At 46.2% G+C, this 24192-nt stretch overlaps 1 protein-coding gene across 2 annotated transcripts; it reads right to left on the reverse strand.

Annotated features, from left to right (window-relative positions):
- Positions 1–1539: 1539 nt before the first annotated feature.
- LOC110487148 (ADP-ribosylation factor-like 6 interacting protein 1) lies at positions 1540–23946 on the reverse strand. Of its 2 annotated transcripts, XR_005035252.1 has the most exons (7): positions 23791–23946; positions 16866–16999; positions 9917–10036; positions 9322–9439; positions 8857–8941; positions 2459–3585; positions 1540–2396 (listed from the first exon to the last, which is right to left on the reverse strand). XR_005035252.1 is itself a non-coding variant. In XM_036939389.1 (6 exons), the coding sequence occupies exons 1-6, from the start codon at positions 23824–23826 to the stop codon at positions 3467–3469; spliced, it is 612 nt and encodes a 203-aa protein (XP_036795284.1). In that variant the 5' UTR covers positions 23827–23946; the 3' UTR covers positions 1546–3466. The 2 variants fall into 2 exon arrangements, 1 of the variants encoding a protein (XP_036795284.1); XM_036939389.1 differs by having other exon boundaries at positions 1546–3585.
- Positions 23947–24192: the final 246 nt, after the last annotated feature.

Raw genomic sequence — 24192 nt, forward strand, 5'->3', positions numbered from 1 at the left:
CTGGGCTGAGTGGTACAGCACTGAACGGGCAGGTCTGGGCTGAGTGTTACAGCACTGAACCGGCAGGTCTGGGCTGAGTGGTACAGCACTGAACCGGCAGGTCTGGGCTGAGTGGTACAGCACTGAACCGGCAGGTCTGGGCTGAGTGTTACAGCACTGAACCGGCAGATCTGGGCTGAGTGGTACAGCACTGAACTGGCAGGTCTGGGCTGAGTGTTACAGCACTGAACTGGCAGGTCTGGGCTGAGTGGTACAGCACTGAACTGGCAGGTCTGGGCTGAGTGGTACAGCACTGAACTGGCAGATCTGGGCTGAGTGGTACAGCACTGAACTGGCAGGTCTGGGCTGAGTGGTACAGCACTGAACTGGCAGGTCTGGGCTGAGTGGTACAGCACTGAACTGGCAGATCTGGGCTGAGTGGTACAGCACTGAACTGGCAGGTCTGGGCTGAGTGTTACAGCACTGAACTGGCAGATCTGGGCTGAGTGTTACAGCACTGAACTGGCAGGTCTGGGCTGAGTGTTACAGCACTGAACTGGCAGGTCTGGGCTGAGTGTTACAGCACTGAACTGGCAGGTCTGGGCTGAGTGTTACAGCACTGAACTGGCAGGTCTGGGCTGAGTGGTACAGCACTGAACTGGCAGGTCTGGGCTGAGTGGTACAGCACTGAACTGGCAGATCTGGGCTGAGTGGTACAGCACTGAACTGGCAGATCTGGGCTGAGTGGTACAGCACTGAACTGGCAGATCTGGGCTGAGTGGTACAGCACTGAACTGGCAGGTCTGGGCTGAGTGGTACAGCACTGAACTGGCAGATCTGGGCTGAGTGGTACAGCACCGAACTGGCAGGTCTGGGCTGAGTGTTACAGCACCGAACTGGCAGATCTGGGCTGAGTGTTACAGCACTGAACTGGCAGGTCTGGGCTGAGTGGTACAGCACTGAACTGGCAGGTCTGGGCTGAGTGTTACAGCACCGAACTGGCAGGTCTGGGCTGAGTGTTACAGCACCGAACTGGCAGGTCTGGGCTGAGTGTTACAGCACCGAACTGGCAGATCTGGGCTGAGTGTTACAGCACTGAACTGGCAGGTCTGGGCTGAGTGGTACAGCACTGAACTGGCAGGTCTGGGCTGAGTGTTACAGCACTGAACTGGCAGATCTGGGCTGAGTGGTACAGCACTGAACTGGCAGGTCTGTGCTGAGTGGTACAGCACTGAACTGGCAGGTCTGTGCTGAGTGGTACAGCACTGAACTGGAGGGGCTCTTCACTTAATAAAATAACTAATTAATGGGAAATGTGTGAGAGAATGTGTGCATAGGAGACTGAAAGGGTGTGTGTGTGTGTGTATGCAAATGAAAAGTATGTCCAGTGCCAGGAGTAGAACAGTACATCTACTATCTAACCAGGGGGGGCAGTCAGTACAGTCTCAACACCCCTCCCTCTCCCTCCCTAACATCAACAACATTCAACACCCCTCCCTAACATCAACATTCAACACCCAATGGGTAAACTACGAAGCAGGATCAATGAGCGAGCCGCCATCCATGTTCATTTAAATCAGACTTTATTCATTGTTTTGTAGAGAACTCAAAACAGATGAAATGGAGGAGAGGAACAGCGAGATAGTAGGTAAAGAATATAAACACAGACAAGACAGAGAAATAAAGATAGGAAGAGGATTGGCGTATTTACAATCATCGGCCCCCCGACCAGAGAGAGAGACAGAAAGGACTCTAGCAGGTCCAGCCAACAGCGTTATTAGTAGATTTCATCAAGCGTTGGATTGTTCACCCACTAACAGGGAACGTGAGCTGGGTTTAGACTGTCGTTAGACAGGGACAGAGGGACAGATAAAGGACTAGCAGGTCCAGCTAGCAGCGTAACAGCAGTGGGACTAGTAAGGTAAAGATCCCCTGGACTAGACAGTAAGGTCAGGGTAGGGGGCAGGTTACGCTGATCCTAGGTCTGTGTCTCTGAACCAGTGTCAGCTCACACCAGGGCGGTGTCTTAAATAGCACCGTATTCCCTAGATAGTGCACTACTGTTGACCAGGGCCTATAGGGGTAGGGCACTACATAGGGAATAGGGTGCCATTTCAGACACAGAATTATATATTACAAATGTCACCAGACTAGACTCGAGTCCCAAATAACACCCTATTCCCTAGATAGTGCACTACTCTTGACCAAGGCCTATAGGGGTAGGGCACTACATAGGGAATAGGGTGCCACGTGGGAGATGTCACCCAGGTCTGCTTCTCTACTCTAAACTCCAGTTTCTGCTACGGTTTCAGTGCAATCTTAAAAAACAGACAGAAGCAGGAATCTGAAAGGTAAAAGAACGATGGCAGCAACAACAACAACAGTGTCCCAGCCTCCTGAAACAATACTGACACTACCTACCATCAGTATGTCCATTAAACTACCCATCCTCTCTGGGAGATTTAATTACTGACACTACCTACCATCAGTATGTCCATTAAACTACCCATCCTCTCTGGGAGATTTAATTACTGACACTACCTACCATCAGTATGTCCATTAAACTACCCATCCTCTCTGGGAGATTTAATTACTGACACTACCTACCATCAGTATGTCCATTAAACTACTCATCCTCTCTGGGAGATTTAATTACTGACACTACCTACCATCAGTATGTCCATTAAACTACCCATCCTCTCTGGGAGATTTAATTACTGACACTACCTACCATCAGTATGTCCATTAAACTACCCATCCTCTCTGGGAGATGGAGTTTGATTATATGTTGTATTGTGATGGTATTATATGTGTGGGGGGAGGGGATAATAATATTGCTAGAGGTTTCTGTTCAGTAGTCTTTCCTCGGACTTCAAAAGTAATAATAAGTGACTGGTATCTTAAACACCTCCCTATAGGATCTAGAGACAGACACAGCTGGGGGCCACCTCCATGTGGGGGGGGGGGGGTTCATATGTGTGTGTTGTAATGTTTCAGTGTGGTCTACTCGTGAGCTAAAGCCTTGACCGACGTGGCGACTGACTGCATGCGTGGGAGGATAGGTTGAAAAACAAATCCCGCCAGGTGATTGGTTGGTTAAGTGACAGGTCAGAGGTCAAGGGGGGAGAGGGCGTGTGTAGAGTTGGTCTGAGCAGACTGAGGAAGTACTTCGTTGAAGCTCCTTTTCTTTTACGTTTGATCTACGGGTTTCTTCTTCTCTCTCGTTCGTCTCATCTCACAGATCCCCTCTTCTTCTCCTCCTCTTTCTTCCTACTCGTTCTTCTTCTCTCTCGTTCGTCTCATCTCACAGATCCCCTCTCCTCCTCCTCCTCCTCTTTCTTCCTACTCGTTCTTCTTCTCTCTCGTTCGTCTCATCTCACAGATCCCCTCTTCTCCTCCTCCTCCTCTTTCTTCCTACTCGTTCTTCTTCTCTCTCGTTCGTCTCATCTCACAGATCCCCTCTTCTCCTCCTCCTCCTCCTTTCTTCCTACTCGTTCTTCTTCTCCTTCTGTTTCAGCAGTTTGTTGATCTCCCTCTTGGCCATGCCAGCGTACTTGCTTATGACGCCATGCTGGTTCAGACCAGGAAGCAGGAGCAGGAAACTCACTGGGAACAAAAGAAACAGAGTCACTACAGTTGAAATCGGACGTTTACATACACCGTAGCCAAAAACACTTGAACTCAGTTTCACAATTCCTGACATTTAATCCTAGTAAGCATTTATTGTCTTAGTTAGGATCGCCACTTTATTTTAAGAATGTGAAATGTCAGAATAATTAGTAGAGAGAATTATTTATTTCAGCTTTAATTTCTTTCATTACATTCTCAGTGGGTCAGAAGTTTACATTCACTCAATTAGTATTTGGTAGCATTGCCTTTAAAATTGTTTAACTTGTGTCAAATGTTTCGGGTAGCCTTCCACAAGCTTCCCACAATAAGTTGGGTGAATTTTGGCCCATTCCTCCTGACAGAGCTGGTGTAACTGAGTCAGGTTTGTAGGCCTCCTTGCTCGCACACACTTTTTTAGTTCTGCCCACAGATTTTCTATAGGATTGAGGTCAGGGCTTTGATGGCCACTTCAATACCTTGACTTTGTTGTCCTTAAGCCATTTTGCCACAACTTTGGAAGTATGCTTGGGGTCAATGTCCATTTGGAAGACCCATTTGCGACCAAGCTTTAACTTCCTGACTGATGTCTTGAGATGTTGCTTCAATATATCCACATAATTTCCCCTCGTGATGCCATCTATTTTGTTTCTGAGGTCTTGGCTGATTTCTTATGATTTTCCCATGATGTCAAGCAAAGAGGCACTGAGTTTTGAAGGTAGGCCTTGAAATACATCCACAGGTACACCTCCAATTGACTCAAATTATGTCAATTAGCCTATCAGAAGCTTCTAAAGCCATGACATCATTTTCTGGAATTTTCCAAGCTGTTTAAAGGCAGTCAACTTAGTGTATGTAAACTTCTGACCCACTGGAATTGTGACACAGTGAATGATAAGTGAAATAATCTGTCTGTAAACAATTGTTGGAAAAATTACTTGTGTCATGCACAAATTTGATGTCCTAACCGACTTGCCAAAACTATAATTTGTTAACAAGAAATTTGTGGACTAACTAAACAGCATACTGCTTAACGGGCTGTTTTCATTAGTGCATTCTGTAGCAAAACGAGCCTCTCTTATTGGACAAGCTCAGGTCAGTCCCTCCACCACTGTGCAGCTCGGTTCCTAACGGGTCGATTAAAACAATCTACTCCACGTTTAGTGGAACAATGTCTCACCATATATATATAAACAAGTCGGGATTCTGTAGGACAGTTTGTCTGGTGAACTGGGTAAAGAGACTAGGTCTGCCTCCCAAAGGGCACCCTATTCCCTATGTAGTGCACTACTTTTGACCAGAACCCTATGGGGTTCCCCTAATAGGGACTGATCCTATGATGTATAACCCTTTCTCTTAGTGGTATTTTACAGTTGCAGGATGACAATGCACTGACTACTGAACAGCTGTCAGCTGGCTATGGGGCCTTGAGCTTGTCCGTTACAGCTACGTAGTCAGACCAATACAGTTGCAGGATGACAATGCACTGACTACTGAACAGCTGTCAGCTGGCTATGAGGCCTTGTGCTTGTCTGTTACAGCTACGCAGTCAGACCAATACAGTTGCAGGATGACAATGCACTGACTACTGAACAGCTGTCAGCTGGCTATGAGGCCTTGTGCTTGTCCGTTACAGCTACGCAGTCAGACCAATACAGTTGCAGGATGACAATGCACTGACTACTGAACAGCTGTCAGCTGGCTATGAGGCCTTGTGCTTGTCTGTTACAGCTACGCAGTCAGACCAATAATGAGCCAAGGTCTCCGGTGATGTTTGGAATATATAGCTAATGCTGGGTCTCGGTCTGAAATGGCACCCTATTCCCTATATAGCCCACTACCCCTATAGGCCCTAGTCAAAAGTAGTGCACTATAGTTAGAAGAAGGTGCCAATCAATACTTGTTGTGCTGGCCTGGTATGCAAAGACATGTATAAACCAAGTAACATTTGAGTCAGAATTTGACTTGTGTTGGGAAACATTCATAAACTGACAGGTTGTGTATCCCAAAATGGCACCCTATTCCCCATATGTAGTGCACTACTTTTGACCAGAGCCCTATAGAGAATAGGGTGCCATTTGGAACATGTCCAAGGACTTCCGTCACTGTCAACCTTCGTACATCCTTCCTATGTGGTCACTTCTCTAGTGGTGTCGGGTGGTTTTAACTGTCACTGTAATCATTACTATAGCAACAGGAGAAAGCAGGAGAGAGAATTCAGCTACAATGTCACACACCAGAATACAACCGATTGTATTTTATTTTATTTATTTAACTCGGCAAGTCAGTTAAGAACAAATTCTTATTTACAATGACGGCCTACCGGGGAACAGCGGGTTAACTGGTCTAGGAACAGTGGGTTAACTGGTCTAGGAACAGTGGGTTAACTGGTCTAGGAACAGTGGGTTAACTGGTCTAGGAACAGTGGGTTAACTGGTCTAGGAACAGTGGGTTAACTGGTCTAGGAACAGTGGGTTAACTGGTCTAGGAACAGTGGGTTAACTGCCTTGTTCAGGGGCAGAACGACAGATTTTTACCTTGTCAGCTCGGGGATTCGATCTAGCTACCTTTCAGTTACTGGCTCAACGCTCGAACCACTAGGCTACCTGATTGGACCTAAATACTCCTGCTTGTATTAACCTGTTTGTTTGAACTCAGAACACCTGAACTTTCTGAAATAATGCAGCAATGAGTAAGCTACAGTTGTGGGACCTTTTGGCTGAGCTAGCCATCAGCCCAGGTGGGTTTAGTACAGGTAGGTTTAGTACAGGTTGGCTGAGTTAGCCATTAGCCCAGGTGGGTTTAGTACAGGTTGGCTGAGTTAGCCATTAGCCCAGGTGGGTTTAGTACAGGTAGGTTTAGTACAGGTTGGCTGAGTTAGCCATTAGCCCAGGTGGGTTTAGTACAGGTTGGCTGAGTTAGCCATCAGCCCAGGTGGGTTTAGTACAGGTTGGCTGAGTTAGCCATTAGCCCAGGTGGGTTTAGTACAGGTTGGCTGAGTTAGCCATCAGCCCAGGTGGGTTTAGTACAGGTTAGCTGAGTTAGCCATCAGCCCAGGTGGGTTTAGTACAGGTAGGCTGAGTTAGCCATTAGCCCAGGTGGGTTTAGTACAGGTAGGCTGAGTTAGCCATTAGCCCAGGTGGGTTTAGTACAGGTTGGCTGAGTTAGCCATTAGCCCAGGTGGGTTTAGTACAGGTTGGCTGAGTTAGCCATTAGCCCAGGTGGGTTTAGTACAGGTTGGCTGAGTTAGCCATTAGCCCAGGTGGGTTTAGTACAGGTTGGCTGAGTTAGCCATTAGCCCAGGTGGGTTTGGTACAGGTTGGCTGAGTTAGCCATTAGCCCAGGTGGGTTTAGTACAGGTTGGCTGAGTTAGCCATTAGCCCAGGTGGGTTTAGTACAGGTTGGCTGAGTTAGCCATTAGCCCAGGTGGGTTTAGTACAGGTTGGCTGAGTTAGCCATCAGCCCAGGTGGGTTTAGTACAGGTTAGCTGAGTTAGCCATCAGCCCAGGTGGGTTTAGTACAGGTAGGCTGAGTTAGCCATTAGCCCAGGTGGGTTTAGTACAGGTAGGCTGAGTTAGCCATTAGCCCAGGTGGGTTTAGTACAGGTAGGCTGAGTTACCCATTAGCCCAGGTGGGTTTAGTACAGGTAGGCTGAGTTACCCATTAGCCCAGGTGGGTTTAGTACAGGTTGGTACAATGTCTTCAGAAAATATTCATACCCCTGGACTTACTCCACATGTTGTGTTGCATCTACCCAAAATATCCCATCATGACAAAGTGAAAACATGTTTTTAGAAATGATAACAAATGTATAAAATGCATCGAATTTGCATAAGTATTCACAACCCTGAGTCAATAGATGTTAGAATCACCTTTGGTAGTGATTACAGCTGTGAGTCTTTCTGGGTGAGTCTCTAAGAGCTTTCGACACCTGGATTGTACAATATTTGCATATTATTATTTTCAAAATTCTTCAAGCTCTGTCAACTTGGTTGTTAATCATTACTAGGCAAACCATTCAAGTATTGCCATAGATTGTCAAGTAGATTTAAGTCGAAACTGCCACTCGGGAACATTCAACGTCTTCTTATACAGTGTATATTTGGCCTTGTGTTTTAGGTTATTGTCCTGCTGAAAGGTGAATTTATCTCCCAGTGTCTGGTGGAACGCAGACTGAACCAGGTTTTCCTCTAGGATTATGCCTGTACTTCGCTCCATTCAGTTCGCCCCAAACAAACATTAAAACTTCATATTCAGGACAAAAAGTGAATTGATTTGCCACATTTTTTGCACTATCACTTTAGTGGATTGCTGTGAACAGGATGCATGTTATGGAATATTTTTCACTCTGTTGTTTAGGTCAGTTTTCTCCTATCACAGCCATTAAACTAACGGTTTTAAAGATCACCATGGTAAAAATCCCTGAGTGGTTTCCTTCCTCTCCGGCAACTGAGTTGCCTGAAGGATGCCTGTATCTTTGTAGTGGCTAGGTGTATTTATACGCCATCCGAAGTGTAATTAATAACTTGACCATGCTCAAAAAGGGACATTCAATTACTGCAATTTTTTGTTGTTGTTTTTACCCATCTACCAATAGGTGCCTTCTTTGCGAGGCATTGCAAAACCTCCTTGTGGTTGAACCAGTGTTTGACTGAGGGACCTGACAAATAACTTTATGTAATATATGAGGTAGTCATTCTAAAATATGTTAAACCCTATTATTGCACACAGAGTGAGTCCATGCAACTTATTATGTGACTCGTTAAGGACATTTTTACTCCTGAACTTATTTAGGCTTGCAATAACAAAGGGGTTGAATAGTTATTCATTAGTAAAAAATAAAATAAAAAAATCAACTTAATTCCACTTTGACATCATGGGGTATAATGTGTTGATCAGAGACACAAAATCTCAATTTAGTCCATTTTAATCCAGTCAAAGGATGTGAATACAGGTACGTTGGTAGGATACAGATGGGTCGGTAGGGTACGGGCACTGTAGGTAGGTCGGTAGGGTACGGGCACTGTAGGTAGGTCGGTAGGGTACGGGCACTGTAGGTAGGTCGGTAGGGTACAAGTAGGTAGGTAGGGTACAAGTAGGTAGGTAGGTAGGGTACAGGTAGGTAGGGTGTCGGTAGTGTACAGGTAAGTAGGTAAGGTACAAGTAGGGAGGCAGGGTACAAGTAGGTCAGTAGTGTACATGTAGATAAGGTGCATGTAGGTAAGTAGGTAGGGTACAGGTACAGGCAGGTAGACTGGTGCTGGTACGTACCGATCAGGTAGGTGAGGAAAAGGTTGTGGACTTGCTGTCCCATCCAGGCCACCGTCACCAGACTGCTGATCACCGACGCAAAGTACTGTGGGAAGACAACCGGAAATGACATCACTACCCCTTTTCCAAAACAGACAGACCCCTTTTCCAAAACAGACAGACCCCTTTTCCAAAACCGACAGACGCCTTTTCCAAAACCGACAGACCCCTTTTCCAAAACAGACAGACCCCTTTTCCAAAACCGACAGACCCCTTTTCCAAAACCGACAGACCCCTTTTCCAAAACCGACAGACCCCTTTTCCAAAACCGACAGACCCCTTTTCCAAAACAGACAGACCCCTTTTCCAAAACAGACAGACCCCTTTTCCAAAACAGACAGACCCCTTTTCCAAAACAGACAGACCCCTTTCTAAAACAGACGACAGAGCTAAAGTGGGTCTCGGTGTGTGTGTGCGTGTGTGTACCATCTTGGGTTTCTCCTCCTTGAGCGAGAAGAGTCTTTTCCACCAGCCCAGGATGCGACGCTGAGTCTTCACCAGGTTACCACAGATCTCATGGAAACGCTGCTGCTGCTCTGAAGACCTGGAGAGAGGGAGAAAGAGAGGAGGAGAAAGAGAGGAGGAGAAAGAGAGGAGGAGAGGGGAGGGGAGGAAGGAGGAGGAGAGTGATATTATTACCATTATATCCAAGACCAGTAGTTTTATTCAGTCAACAGCTATCCCTACATCTCTCCATCCATCTGAACAGGAACACTTGATCAGAACCAGCACAGCAGAATGAGATGAGTCTATCAATGGGGCCATATGATATCTGATAAGGCAGTTGGGGAAATGCCCTTCATTTCTGCTGAGCCACAACTACCCATTTCAGGCTCAGGTCAGAACATGGGCTGTATATACCCACCCTGTACCCTGTATATACCCACCCTGTACATACCCACCCTGTACCCTGTATATACCCACCCTGTACATACCCACCCCCGTACCCTGTATATACCCACCCCATACACCAGATATACCCCCTCCACCCCGTACACCAGATTTACCCCCAGGCTCTCACCACTTGTTGGATCCGAAGATGCGGGGTGCTAGGGTAGGCACCAGGTAGTCAGACAGACACAGCAGCATGACAGTGCAGGACAGGCCGGTCAGCACCGAGGGGTCCAGGTAATAGATCATCCTGGAGAAAGGAGGAGGGGGGGGGGGGTCAGATGTCTCAATTCCACTGCAAGTCAAAACAAGCGGACACCAGAGAAATGAGGTATTCTATCAAGGGTTCTGAAAAGCTACATTTACTACACCGAACAAAAACAGAAAACGCAACATGCTACAATTAAAGATTTTACTGAGTTACAGCTCAAATAAGGAAATCAGTCACTTGAAATAAAATGCATTAGGCCCTGTGAAATGGCACGACAATGGGCCTCAATCTCATCACTGCCTCTCGGAGCATTCAAATTGCCCGTCCGATAAAAGGCACTTGTGTTCGTCGTCCGTAGCTTTATGCCTGCCCATTACCCCACCGAGGGGCACTCTGTTCACAATGTTGACATCAGCAAACCACACGACGGCATACACTTGGTCTGCAGTTGTGAAGCCGGTTGGACGTACATCCAAATTCTCTAATATCACTTTGGAAGCGGCTTATGGTAGAGAAATTAACATTAAATTCTCTAGTAACAGCTCTAGTGGACATTCCTGCAGTCAGCATGGCAATTGCACGCTCCCTCAAAACAAAATGCCACAGATCTCTAGTTGTGACAAAACTACACTTTTGAGTGGCCTTTTATGTAAAAAAAAAAGTGCATGTATGACCCTTATTCACAAATCACAGATGCAAGTTTTTTTCTGGGCAGAAGTGAAGACAGTAAGTAGCCTTGCGTTACAGATTAGAAGTGTAGAAGTGAAGACAGATGGGTGGCGCTGTTGTGACAACTGTGCTCCATTGCGAACTCATTAAGAATGCTTATGCTGCAGGGAACTTGATTGATGAGGAACACCGGGATCTTGCTGCCCACAGCAACTCTGTTGTCATGGAAACATTTGTCCTGATCCAAAAAAAGAACTTGCTGACAACTCCATTTCAGCTGGACCAAATGGGACAGTGATCCATTTGAGCTGGACCAAAATGGGACAGTGATCCATTTGAGCTGGACCAAAATGGGACAGTGATCCATTTGAGCTGGACCAAAATGGGACAGTGATCCATTTGAGCTGGACCAAAATGGGACAGTGATCCATTTCAGCTGGACCAAATGGGACAGTGATCCGACAAGTAAGTAGCTAAACTTGACTTTATTGAATGATCTCTGATCATTAACCTCTGAGCGGGATGGTTGTTTTTATACCAGCCCAAACACAGTGGATATATGTTTTCACATCAAACCACAATATTTTGTTGGCATATTTTATCAGAATAGAATATATTAGGCCTACACATTGAACTGGAAATATCAAAATATAACTGGTTTCATTTTGTCAAAACAAAAGCAACTGTTCTAAGTGCATTAGATGCTGCTCCAGATTCTCAAATCCACTTGGTGATGTATAAATGGTGAATCCAGACCGTTCAGACCGGTCTCATACTGCAGCCTTCTGGAGTGGTTTCCTCCACAATGAGACACCGGGTCCAGGTGGTCCAGTTCCCTCTACCATCATACGTGGTAAATGTCATTCCAGACAAATATCCCTCAGCCTTATGGGGTCTACACTGGTTTTCAGGAAGCAGAAGACTCACAGGACTTGTGAAAGTGAAAGTTCCAGGTATGTCCTGCGCCCAAGCCTGTGATGTGTGTGTGTCAGGTTAGGTACTGTGAAAGTGAAAGTCCCAGGTATGTCCTGCGCCCAAGCCTGTGATGTGTGTGTCAGGTTAGGTACTGTGAAGTGAAAGTCCCAGGTATGTCCTGCGCCCAAGCCTGTGATGTGTGTGTCAGGTTAGGTACTGTGAAGTGAAAGTCCCAGGTATGTCCTGCGACCAAGCCTGTGATGTGTGTGTCAGGTTAGGTACTGTGACTGCAAAAATAAAGGATATCCATGCAAATGGACCAATAAAGCATTGTTACTTTTATAATATATATATATTTTTGTGTTGTTGAAAAAAAATTACATTTCAACCTTCACCCACCCAGAGAGAAAAGTGAAGACACTTAACCAAAACAGTCCAAGCAGTGGACAACAAAATCAATCCATTAACTAAAACAGTTCCAGTAGAACCTGGTTGACAACACAATACATCTATTAACCAAAACAGTCCCAGTAGAACCTGGTTGACCAGGTGCTGGATTGGTGACAGGATCCACCAGTGGTTTACAGGGATCCTTCATCCCACCTGCCCCCATAATGTCAAGCCTAATGTCCCACTTAAACACTGTTACAGAGGAGAGACCTGAGAACGAGGACCTGGTTAGAAGACCACTCCAGGATGAACGTAGCACCACAGACTTTTGGGCAGCACAAACAACAGTTACAGTAGTCATTCATTACCCAGTACTTGTCTCCTAGTCATATAAGCAACACATCCTAGTTGTTGAAAATAGATTCCTCCTCTGGGTTTCTAATGGAAATGTTCATCTCCGTCACACATAGAACCGCTCGTATTGGGTCGTCCTGAGATGTACATGTTGGTGAATGTCGTCCTGAGATGTACATGTTGGTGAATGTTTAAAAATGGGTTTCATTACAGCCGTTGCGTGTTCAATACCAGGCTATAGCCTTTTGACTGGAAGGTGATAGGCTTGATATTGTTGCATGTTTCCATTAAGCGCTCAATGAAAACATGTCCGTTCCTTGTATGCACGCATAGTATTTTTGTGGTTCCTGGAGCCAGGTATTATGGGTAATATGCCCCAGGTGGTTCCTGGAGCCAGGTATTATGGGCAATATGCCCCAGGTGGTTCCTGGAGCCAGGTATTATGGGCAATATGCCCCAGGTGGTTCCTGGAGCCAGGTATTATGGGCAATATACCCCAGGTGGTTCCATTATGGTACCCCATTATGGGCAATAATGTTAAGGCAATGGGGCTAAAAGTAATTATATTGTTAGGAATAATCATGGCCATAATGGACACGTGAGGTGGGGGTTAGGAATACACAACAGACCAGACTACTTGCAACCTAATTAGGCCTACACCAGGGGGTTCCTGGGACCATGCATTCCACGGTAATAGGCCTACACCAGGGGGTTCCTGGGACCATGCATTCCACGGTAATAGGCCTACACCAGGGGGTTCCTGGGACCATGCATTCCACGGTAATAGGCCTACACCAGGGGGTCCCTGGGACCATGCATTCCAACCTAATAGGCCTACACCAGGGAGTTCCTGGGACAATGCATTCCACACTAATAGGCCTACACCAGGGAGTTCCTGGGACCATGCATTCCAACCTAATAGGCCTACACCAGGGAGTTCCTGGGACCATGCATTTCAACCTAATAGGCCTACACCAGGGAGTTCCTGGGACCATGCATTCCACACTAATAGGCCTACACCAGGGGGTTCCTGGGACCATGCATTCCAACCTAATAGGCCTACACCAGGGAGTTCCTGGGACCATGCATTCCACACTAATAGGCCTACACCAGGGGGTTCCTGGGACCATGCATTCCAACCTAATAGGCCTACACCAGGGGGTTCCTGGGACCATGCATTCCACACTAATAGGCCTACACCAGGGAGTTCCTGGGACCATGCATTCCAACCTAATAGGCCTACACCAGGGGGTTCCTGGGACCATGCATTCCACACTAATAGGCCTACACCAGGGGGTCCCTGGGACCGTGCATTCCAACCTAATAGGCCTACACCGGGGACTTCCTGGGACCATGCATTCCAACCTAATAGGCCTACACCAGGGGGTTCCTGGGACCGTGCATTCCACACTAATAGGCCTACACCAGGGGGTTCCTGGGACCATTCATTCCAACCTAATAGGCCTACACCAGGGAGTTCCTGGGACCATGCATTCCAACCTAATAGGCCTACACCAGGGAGTTCCTGGGACCATGCATTCCAACCTAATAGGCCTACACCAGGGAGTTCCTGGGACCATGCAAGGCTATAGAGTTGTTAAAAGCATGAAATGTTGCCATGCAAATAAACCATGGCTAGCCAACACAGACATTATAGATTGATAAGTAGACAAGATCCTAAATAATTTAAATGCAAAACCTTTTATTTTAATTCTGTGTATTCTACAATGTAAGATGACACAATTACTATCTGTTATCTCCTTCAACCCTGTGTCATAAAGACAGGACACATCTGCTAACTGGCTGTCTACAATGATATGGTGCAACAGTTACAACACAATAAGATCCACTCAAACTGCAATGAAGAAACGACATACTTCAGCAGCAATGTCATATCCAGCCCACGAGAATACAGAAGCAAGAGTTGTCAGAGTTCTACGTGTTCCCCCACACAAGAATACAGAAGCAAGAGCTGTCAGAGTTCTACGTGTTCCCCCACATGAGAATACAGACGCTAGAGCTGTCAGAGTTCTACGTGTTCCCCCACACGAGAATACAGAAGCTAGAGCTGTCAGAGTTCTACGTGTTTCCCCCCAGCATTTCTGAATTGTAGTCGTCGTCATTGATGAAGTGCTTAGGCTACTACACACGTCTGTATCGGTCTCTTTCAGAAAAGAAAACAGTGACATTTTGTTCCTTCTTAAAGCCACGGACTGAAAACACACAGGCACAGTTGTTACCCATCTCCAATGTTATTGCAGTCGGCCACATAAAATAATACCGATCACTTTAGGTGGAAAATAACACATTTCCTGTCTCAAAACCTATAATACTTTTAATTATATATATATATATATAAAACAATTTCAAAGAGCTCATTTGGCCATATGCTTTCAATAAAACAAAAGAATTTGTCCACAATTCCCAGGTTTCTCAATCGCCCTGACTAACGGAGCAGAGCTAGTGCACAACAGAACGCCACGAGTCACATGACCCTTTTATTTTGGCCTCTTTCCAGTCCTAGACCTCAGGGAGAGAAGGCAAAGTCCACCTAACTAGTTCATGTATGGAATCACTTGGGAAATGTAGAATTTTAGGTTAACTTACCCTTTAAAAAGTGATAAATATGTCAAGACAAAATGTGTATGTAGAATAGCACGCCCCATAGCAAAATGTGAAGTAGGAAGTTAGCAACATGTGATGTAGGAAGTTAGCTGGCTTCCTTGCATCAACACATTTAGCTATGGGGCAGAGAAATACGCACTTAGGGAGCCTTTCACTTATACTGTGTTTTCAAAATACCCCATCAAGAGAGGCATAATATGTCAAACTGTGGAACTGCAGGAAATGCATTTTAAAATGCGAAGAAGATTCTGGAGGACCTGGAGCTGCTTGCTTGTCAAGAAATCTAACATCCCTTATTGATTAAATAGAGCTCAATATTTATTACATGTTTGATTTAACTAGGCAAGTCGGTTAAAAACAAATTCTTATTTTCAATGACGGCCTAGGAACAGTGGGTTAACTGCCTTGTTCAGGGGCAGAACGACAGATTTGTACCTTGTCAGCTCGGGGAATTCAATCCAGCAACCTTTCAGTTTCTGGCCCAATGCTCTAACCACTAGGCTACCCTGCCTCTAACCACTAGGCTACCCTGCCTCTAACCACTAGGCTACCCTGCCTCTAACCACTAGGCTACCCTGCCTCTAACCACTAGGCTACCCTGCCTCTAACCACTAGGCTACCCTGCCTCTAACCACTAGGCTACCCTGCCTCTAACCACTAGGCTACCCTGCCTCTAACCACTAGGCTACCCTGCCTCTAACCACTAGGCTACCCTGCCGCCCCTACACTCTAACCACTAGGCGACCCTGCCACCTCAAAATATCAACTGTATGGTGGCAAGAGCACACAACTGCTTCCACAGCCGAGTGCCGTGTGGAAAGAGACGTGTTCCAATGAGCCCAGTCACTGGACAACATGTCGAAATGCAATCTGGGAAAAGACAACCGTTTTGATGGTAATAACTGAAAAGAGGATCCAAGCTATCCACTGCTGTATGATCTATTCCTCAACTCCAATTGGCAGTGTTGCACAACAGGAGTGTCCGGCATGACAAAGACAAGGAACAGCATCAGCCATTCAAATGCATAAAGGGTTGGCCTACATCCTCTTTAACAATGTACACAGTTAAACTATTTATAAAACATTAAAAAAAATCTGATGATAATTCGGTAAACCAGCTGCCTCATGCTACAGAAACAGGGGATTGGGCTCCTGTCTTGTGCTGTTCTGGCTCGTACCAGGCTACTTAACTAAACTCGGTCTCTGTGTGGGTGTGCCTGTCCATCGTGTGTCTGTCTTCTCTCTGTGTGGTGTTCTGTGATAACGCTGACTGTAACCCCCTGCTGGAGCCACCATGCTGATTGTGATTACCCATGATTAAAATTCTGCCTAAATAGCTTTCTCCTGTGATCTCGCCCACGAGCCTGTAGTTGTCACTTGGTACTGGCCGGGTGTGCGACTGTCAAATTTACCTGAATGTCAAGCCCTGGTGTGTGTGTGTGAGCGAGGCCAGGTGTGTGCTAGAGACAGGACAGCTGTATGTATCGTGTGTGTGTGAGAGCGTGACAGGACAGCTGTATGTATCGTGTGTGTGTGAGAGCATGACAGGACAGCTGTATGTATCGTGTGTGTGTGAGAACATGACAGCTGTGTGTATCGTGTGTGTGTGAGAGCATGACAGGACTGCTGTATGTAACGTGTGTGAGAGAGAGCGAGACAGGACTGCTGTATGCATCGGGCGTGTGTGAGAGCGTGACAGGAGAGCTGTATGTATCGTGTGTGTGTGTGAGAGAGCGAGACAGGACTGCTGTATGCATCGTGCGTGTGTGAGAGCGTGACAGGACAGCTATGTGTGAGAGCATGACAGGACTGCTGTATGTATCGTGCGTGTGTGAGAGCGTGACAGGAGAGCTGTATATAAAGACCAGTGTGGTGGCTGCCATCAGGGCTGTGTGTGTGTGTGAGTACTACTCACATGAAGACCAGTGTGGTGGCTGCCATCAGGGCTCCAGGGAACCATGGTTTCTTCCAACGCAGGACCTGGTCCCCAGCCAGGATCACCTCTCCCCAGCCCTGCAGCTGCTCCTCCAGCTGGGCCGTCTCCTGGGCCTGGAACACAGACACCGACCGAGACACACGCCAGAGACAGAGGTTAGGAAGTAGCCTTGGACGAGCCAGAACGGTCCATGAGACAGGAGCCCATCTCCTGTTTCTGAAGAGTGAGGTAGCTTGATCTACCAGTACACCTCCTGGACAGGACACTAGTCTATTGCAGAGCCAGGTGTTAACCTCCTGGACAGGATACTAGTCTATTGCAGATCCAGGTGTTAACCTCCTGGACAGGACACTAGTCTATTGCAGAGTCAGGTGTTAACCTCCTGGACAGGACACGAGTCTATTGTAGAGCCAGGTGTTAACCTCCTGGACAGGACACTAGTCTATTACAGAGTCACCTGGACAGGACACTAGTCTATTACAGAGTCACCTGGACAGGACACTAGTCTATTACAGAGTCACCTGGACAGGACACTAGTCTATTGTAGAGTCACCTGGACAGGACACTAGTCTATTACAGAGCCAGGTGTTGAGCGTTGTTTAAATACATAGACAAATCCCCGGCTCCCAACATGGCAAAGTAGCAATTTGACCAGTGTGATTCATTTTTAATTCACCTTAATTTAACCAGGTAGGCCAGTTGAGAACAAGTTCTCATTTACAACTGCGACCTGGCCAAGATAAAGCAAAGCAGTGCGACAAAAACAAAAGTTACACATGGGATAAACACACGTACAGTCAATAACACAATATAAAATCTACATACAGTGTGTGCAAATGGAGTAAGGAGGTAAGGCAATAAATAGGCCACGGCAGTAGTCCCCCCCCCCCAAGGTGTGTGAAAACGCAGCCTGATAACGGGTCAGGTTGACAAGGACTCAAGATGCACTGGTGCACTCAGAAGAAAAGCCATCTAACTCTCAGTCCAGACAACGCTGAACTCCAATTCACATATAGTTAACAGTTTAGCCTGTTCATCTAAGGAGCTAGGCTGAGTCCCAAATGGCACTCTATTCCCTATAGGACTCTGGTTAATGAAGTGCACTATATAGGGACTAGGGTGCCATTTAGACGCATGGGACTGCACCACAGAAATACCACTGTTTAAATGGCTTGCTAATACCTTAAGCCCTGCTGACTTCCAAACATCCCTCTACTACTATCAGTTGGCGCCTGAGCAGAGCCACAGGGCCGAAGGGTTGAGGAAAACAGAGGTGTCATTGTGAATGGTCTGGGGAAGTGAAATAATCCCACGTTGTGCAGGCACCACAAAGACCCGTCTTCATACAGACATCTCTATTCCACTGAACACCATGTCGTCTCATGACCCACAGCCAGCCAGGAAAAGGCATAGCTATTAACGTTACAGACTTGTTTTGCCACACAGATCATCATCGTGATCCATCCTAGTTGTCAGTTGATCCTCTGTGGTAGGTTTTGTTCGGTGGATGAATGTAATCAACGATAGACGAGGCCTGACTGCAGCATCTGAGAGCTGTCGTTAAGCTGTCACAGCACGATTTAACTGAAGACAGTTTCAACCAGATTCTAGTGTTCCATCACTGTTCTAGAACAGCGGTTCCCAAACCTTCTCCCACTCAGGCTCCCCTTCCAGCATTGGGGAGCACCCCCCTGCAAATCCATTTCTATGGCCACAAACTGTTTACGCCCCTCTTGTTGCTAGACAATTTATTTTTGCAGTTTTAAAAAGCTTATTTCCTGCAGTTCTACAAAAACAAAAAATCGTGGTGTAGTGAGAAAATTCAGTTTTGAAGCCAATTTTCTTTCAATTCCATACATTTTGCCATGGCTAATGTGTATTCATGTGATATTTGAGTGACTAACATTAACACAATCTATAAGCAAAAAAAGGACATTAGTTATAAGTGGCAGGTAGCCTAGTGGTTAGAGCGTTGGGCCAGTAACTGAAAGGTTGCTGGATCGAATCCCCGAGCTGACAAGGTAAAAATCTGTCATTCTACCCCTGAACAAGGCAGTTAACACCCGGTTCCCAGTAGGCCGTCATTGTAAACAAGAATTTGTTCTTTAACTGACATGCCTAGTTAAATAAAAGGTTAAAAAATAAATATCTCTAAGAAATACAATGACTGAAAATAGAAAAACTGATGCACTACCCAATTTCAAAACGGTCCAGATTAACCTGGACTGAGTTTCAGTTTGGGAACCACTGCTTCAGAATGTAGTGAAATACAGATCAATTAAAGCAGGCGCTACGACTGTGATCACGCTCTCCGTAGCCGATGTGAGCAAGACCAATAAAACAGGTCAACCTTCACAAGGCCACGGGGGGCCAGACGGATTACCAGGACGTGGGTACTCTGAGGATGCAAGGACCAACTGACAAGCGTCTCCACTGACATTTTTCAACCTCTCCCTGAACGAGTCTGTAATAGCTACACGTTTCAAGCAGACCACCATAGTACCTGTGCCCAAGAAAGCGAAGGTTAGCTGCCTAAATGATTACCACCAAGAAGTGCTTTGAAAGGCTGGTCAAGGCTCACAACACCATCATCCCAGAAACCCTAGACCCACAATTCACAAAACACCCCAACAGATCCACAGATGATTGCTCTCCACACTGCCTTTTCACACCTGGACAAAAGGAACACCTATGTGAGAATGATGCACACTGCCCTAACCCATCTGGACAAGAGGAACACCTATGTGAGAATGATGCACACTGCCCTAACCCATCTGGACAAGAGGAATACCTATGTGAGAATGATGCACACTGCCCTAACCCATCTGGACAAGAGGAATACCTATGTGAGAATGATGCACACTGCCCTAACCCATCTGGACAAGAGGAATACCGACGTGAGAATGCTGTTCATCGACTACAGCTCAGCATTTAACGCCATAGTACCCTCCAAACTCGTCATCAAGCTCGAGACCCTGGGTCTCGACCCCGCCCTGTGCAACTGGGTACTGGACTTACTGACGGGCCGCCCCCAGGTGGTGAGGGTAGGTAACAACTTCCCCATCCCGCTGATCCTCAACACTGGGGCCCCACAAGGGTACGTTTTGAGCCCTCTACTGTACTCCCTGTTCACCCACGACTGCGTGGCCACGCACGCCTCCAACGCAATCATCAAGTTTGCAGACGACACTACAGTGGTAGGCTTCATTACCAACAACGAGACGGCCTACAGGGAGGAGGTGAGGGCCATCGGAGTGTGGTGTCAGGAAAATAACCTCACACTCAACATCAACAAAATTAAAGGAGATGATTGTGGACTTCAGGAAACAGCAGAGGGAACACCCCCCCTATCCACATCGACGGGACAGTAGTGGAGAAGGTGGAAAGTTTTAAGTTCCTCGGCATACACATCACAGACAAACTGAATTGGTCCACTCACACAGACAGCATCGTGAAGAAGGCGCAGCAGCGCCTCTTCAACCTCAGGAGGCTGAAGAAATTCGGCTTGTCAACAAAAACACTCAAACTTTTAGATGCACAACCGAGAGCATCCTGTCGGGCAGTATCACCACCTGTTACAGCAACTGCTCCGCCCACAACCGTAAGGCTCTCCAGAGGGTAGTACGGTCTGCACAACGCATCACCGGGGGGCAAACTACCTGCCCTCCAGGACACCTACACCACCCGATGTCACAGGAAGGCCATAAAGATCATCAAGGACAACAACCACCCGAGCCACTGCCTGTTCACCCCACTATCATCCAGAAGGCGAGGCCAGTACAGGTGCATCAAAGCAGGGACCAAGAGACTGAAAAACAGCCTCTATCTCAAGGCCATTAGACTGTTAAACAGCCATCACTAACATTGAGTGGCTGCTACCAACATACTGACTCAACTCCAGCCACTTTAATAGTGGAAAAATGTATGTAATAAATGTATCACTAGCCACTTTAAACAATGCCACATCATAATGTTTACATACCCTACATTACTCATCTCATATGTATATACTGTACTCTATACCAGCCACTGCATCTTGCCTATGCCGTTCTATACCATCACTCAATTCATATATATATATATTTTTTTATGTACATATTCTTATTCATTCCTTTACACTTGGGTGTATAAGGTAATTGTTATGAAATTGTTAGGTTGGACATTACTGCATTGTCAAAACTAGAAGCACAAGCATTTCGCAACACTCGCATTAACATCTGCTAACCATGTAAAATTTGATTTGTTCATTGACTACAGCTCAACACCATAGTGCCCACGAAGCACATCACTAAGCTAATGACCTTGGGACTAAATACCTCCCTCTGCAACTGGATCCTGGACTTTCTGACAGGCCACCCCCAGGTTGTAAGGCTAGGCAACAATACATCTGCCACGTTGATCCTCAACACGGGGGCCCCTCCGGGGTGTTTAGTCACCTCCCAGTTTCCCTGTTCACCCACGACTGCGTGGCCAAGCACGATTCCAGCACCACCATTAAGTTTGCTAACGACACAAGTGGCAGGCCTGATCACGACAACAATGAGAGCCTATAGGGAGGAGGTCAGAGACCTGGCAGTGTGGTGCCAGGACAACAACCTCTCCCTCAATGTGAGCATGACAAAGGAGCTGATCGTGGACTACAGGAAAAGTAGGACCGAACACGACTGCGTGGCCAAGCACGATTCCAGCACCATCATTAAGTTTGCTAACGACACAACAGTGGCAGGCCTGATCACCGACAACAATGAGAGCCTATAGGGAGGTCAGAGACCTAGCAGTGTGGTGCCAGGACAACAACCTCTCCCTCAATGTGAGCATGACAAAGGAGCTGATCGTGGACTACAGGAAAAGTAGGACCGAACACGCCCCCCATTCACATCGACGGGGCTGTAGTGGAGCAGATTGAGAGCGTCAAGTGCCCACATCACCAACAAACTATCATAGTCCAAACACACCAAGACAGTCCTGAAGAGGGCACAACAATGCCTTTCCCCCCTCAGGAGACTGAAAAGATTTGGCATGGGTCCCCAGATCCTCAAGATCTGCTGCATGGTGACCGGTTGCATCACTGCCTGGTATGGCAACTGCTCGGCATCCAACCGTAAGGCGCTACAGAGGGTAGCGCGCACGGTCCAGTACGTCACTGGGGCCAAGCTTCCTGGCATCCAGGACCTATATACTAGGCTGTGTCAGAGGAAGGCCCTCCAAAAATTGTCAAAGACTACAGTCATCCAAGTAATAGACTGTATTTTTGGTTTAGGGCTTGTAAGTAGTTATCTTTAGCCCATGTCATTATGAATCACAGAATGAATCATTAGATTGTTCGCTACAAGATTACAAATGTAATATGCTTGTACTTAATTAACAGTGTTGATTAAATGAGAACGTTAGTTTGTTGTGACCTTCTCCCAGCTCTAGGATGCATCTCGTCCATATTTCAGCATTTGTAGATGGTAACATTAGGAGGCGTTTCTGCGCTTTGGATGACTGATACCCTCATCATTTTCATCTTCCAGATCAGTGGCTTTCTATTCCTCTAACCCGAATCAATCAATGTTGCAAGGGGCCGTTTCTATGGCAATTTATACAACGGGCGGATCAGATCCTGAATGCTGATTGGTTAAAACAGCATTCCAGCCTGTCTCTACATCACAAATTACCACCTGCTAAATCTTCGACGTTAAAATGCCTATTTGTATCGGGACTATACATTGTGGAAGGATGAAATTGTATGAATAAATTAATCAAGATAACGTTAATGAAAATATGTCAATCATTATTTGAATATGTTCCTAACCCGTTTATAAATGCCCTCGAAGGCGGTGTTTGGAGGAAAGTATTTGACTCTAACGGGGAGATTTGCGGCACACCACCTGCCCTCGACTACAAGCATTTCGCTATCGTCGCAATAACATCTGCTAACCATGTGTATGTGACCAATAAAATGTGATTTTTATCTCGGGCCTAACACCACCCGTGCCAATATATCCTTCAAACATAGTCTTCTCGGGCATTATCATTTAATTAAAAAAGGTTAGCCTCTGAACTGCACAATGAAAACTGGGAGACTTTTGTCTGGGAAGGGTATATACACTGAAATTCAGTCTTAACGTGCATTAATATATAGGCTCAATTTTGTTTTGTATTCCCCGGATTTCGTTTAGAACAGGTCAGTGTTATTACACCTTCTAGGTTACCAGTCGACGTTCAAATGTATCGCCGTTCAGCCCTCGGTCCGAGCAGCGACCACTTCTGACCATGGTCTTAATTACACTAGTCACTCTAACCATGCTTAATTATTGAGTAAATCGTCTAACTTTTACACCAAATATATAAATTAGTCGTCTTTCGGTGACTAATCAAATGGTAACTTCAAAGGGGATGTTAAATAAATGTCACAAGATCCAAATTAGACATGGGCTCTCTCCGGCTTGTCAGCTGAACGTGTCACATTTAAAATAACCTTACGGACAGCCGCTGTGTTGGCTAGCCGGCCAAATAAACACAGCTAGCTACAAAAACACCTTTCCCCAATTAGCCGTATCATGGAGAACAGCTAGTTAGCCGAGCAATAATGTTAGCTATAAATGCCAATATTAGACTGCATAACGTTAATTGTTAGTGCAGATAATGTTAACGGCCTATGTAAAATGATACATAGGCCGTCTAACAAACCATGTATTGTTATGGCTTGGTTCATTTGCTCAGATTAATGATTTAATTTGTTGGGCACGGTTCTCATTTTCACTAATCCTCCTTCGCTAGCATAGCTGGTTAATTGTTAGCATTTCGAAGGCCGTTGTTGACAAGCGAACGACAGCAGTCAAGCAACACCACGACGTTAACGTTACCTAAATTCAGGAACAAAAGCTTGTCAAGTCGAAAGTGGGATAACGTTACTTACGAGTACGTTGGCGCTTTTGTTGTCTCCCTCTGCCATAGCTAGCGGTTGTTTAAGTTTTCGGTGATGTTTTAAAGGCCAATTTAAAACGACCCAGGGGCGCAGCAGACGCTTCCCTCTCCTTCTTTGTGGATTTTGCAGTTCACAAACCAACCGTTGGATGCCCGGCAGGATGGACTTGCGAACAACGTCATGGCTAAAGGCTTTATGGGTAATGTAGTTCACGACCCCTTTCCTCGGCATTGCCCAAAATAAAATTACTCGGCTGACATTTACGACCCAAATTCATTTTAAATCAATAAACCGTTTGTTTAAGCAGGAGGAAACTCATACCACAAGGAAATTAGAAGAATGAGCAATAATTTAATTGGTGAACCTCTGACCAATATCACAAATCACTTGATT

The sequence above is a fragment of the Oncorhynchus mykiss genome, chromosome 12 (genome assembly GCF_013265735.2).
Source record: "Oncorhynchus mykiss isolate Arlee chromosome 12, USDA_OmykA_1.1, whole genome shotgun sequence".
Lineage (NCBI taxonomy): Eukaryota > Metazoa > Chordata > Actinopteri > Salmoniformes > Salmonidae > Oncorhynchus > Oncorhynchus mykiss.

Excerpts from the sequence above, each read along its gene's own strand:
- LOC110487148 (XM_036939389.1), bottom strand. The coding sequence starts at position 23,826 with ATGGCAGAGGGAGACAACAAAAGCGCCAACGTACTC. Across the intron at positions 17,000-23,790 it reads ACAAAAGCGCCAACGTACTC|GCCCAGGAGACGGCCCAGCT; the intron begins GTAAGTAACGTT and ends TCTGTGTTCCAG. Across the intron at positions 3,586-8,856 it reads TTTCCTCACCTACCTGATCG|TGAGTTTCCTGCTCCTGCTT; the intron begins GTACGTACCAGC and ends TTTTGTTCCCAG.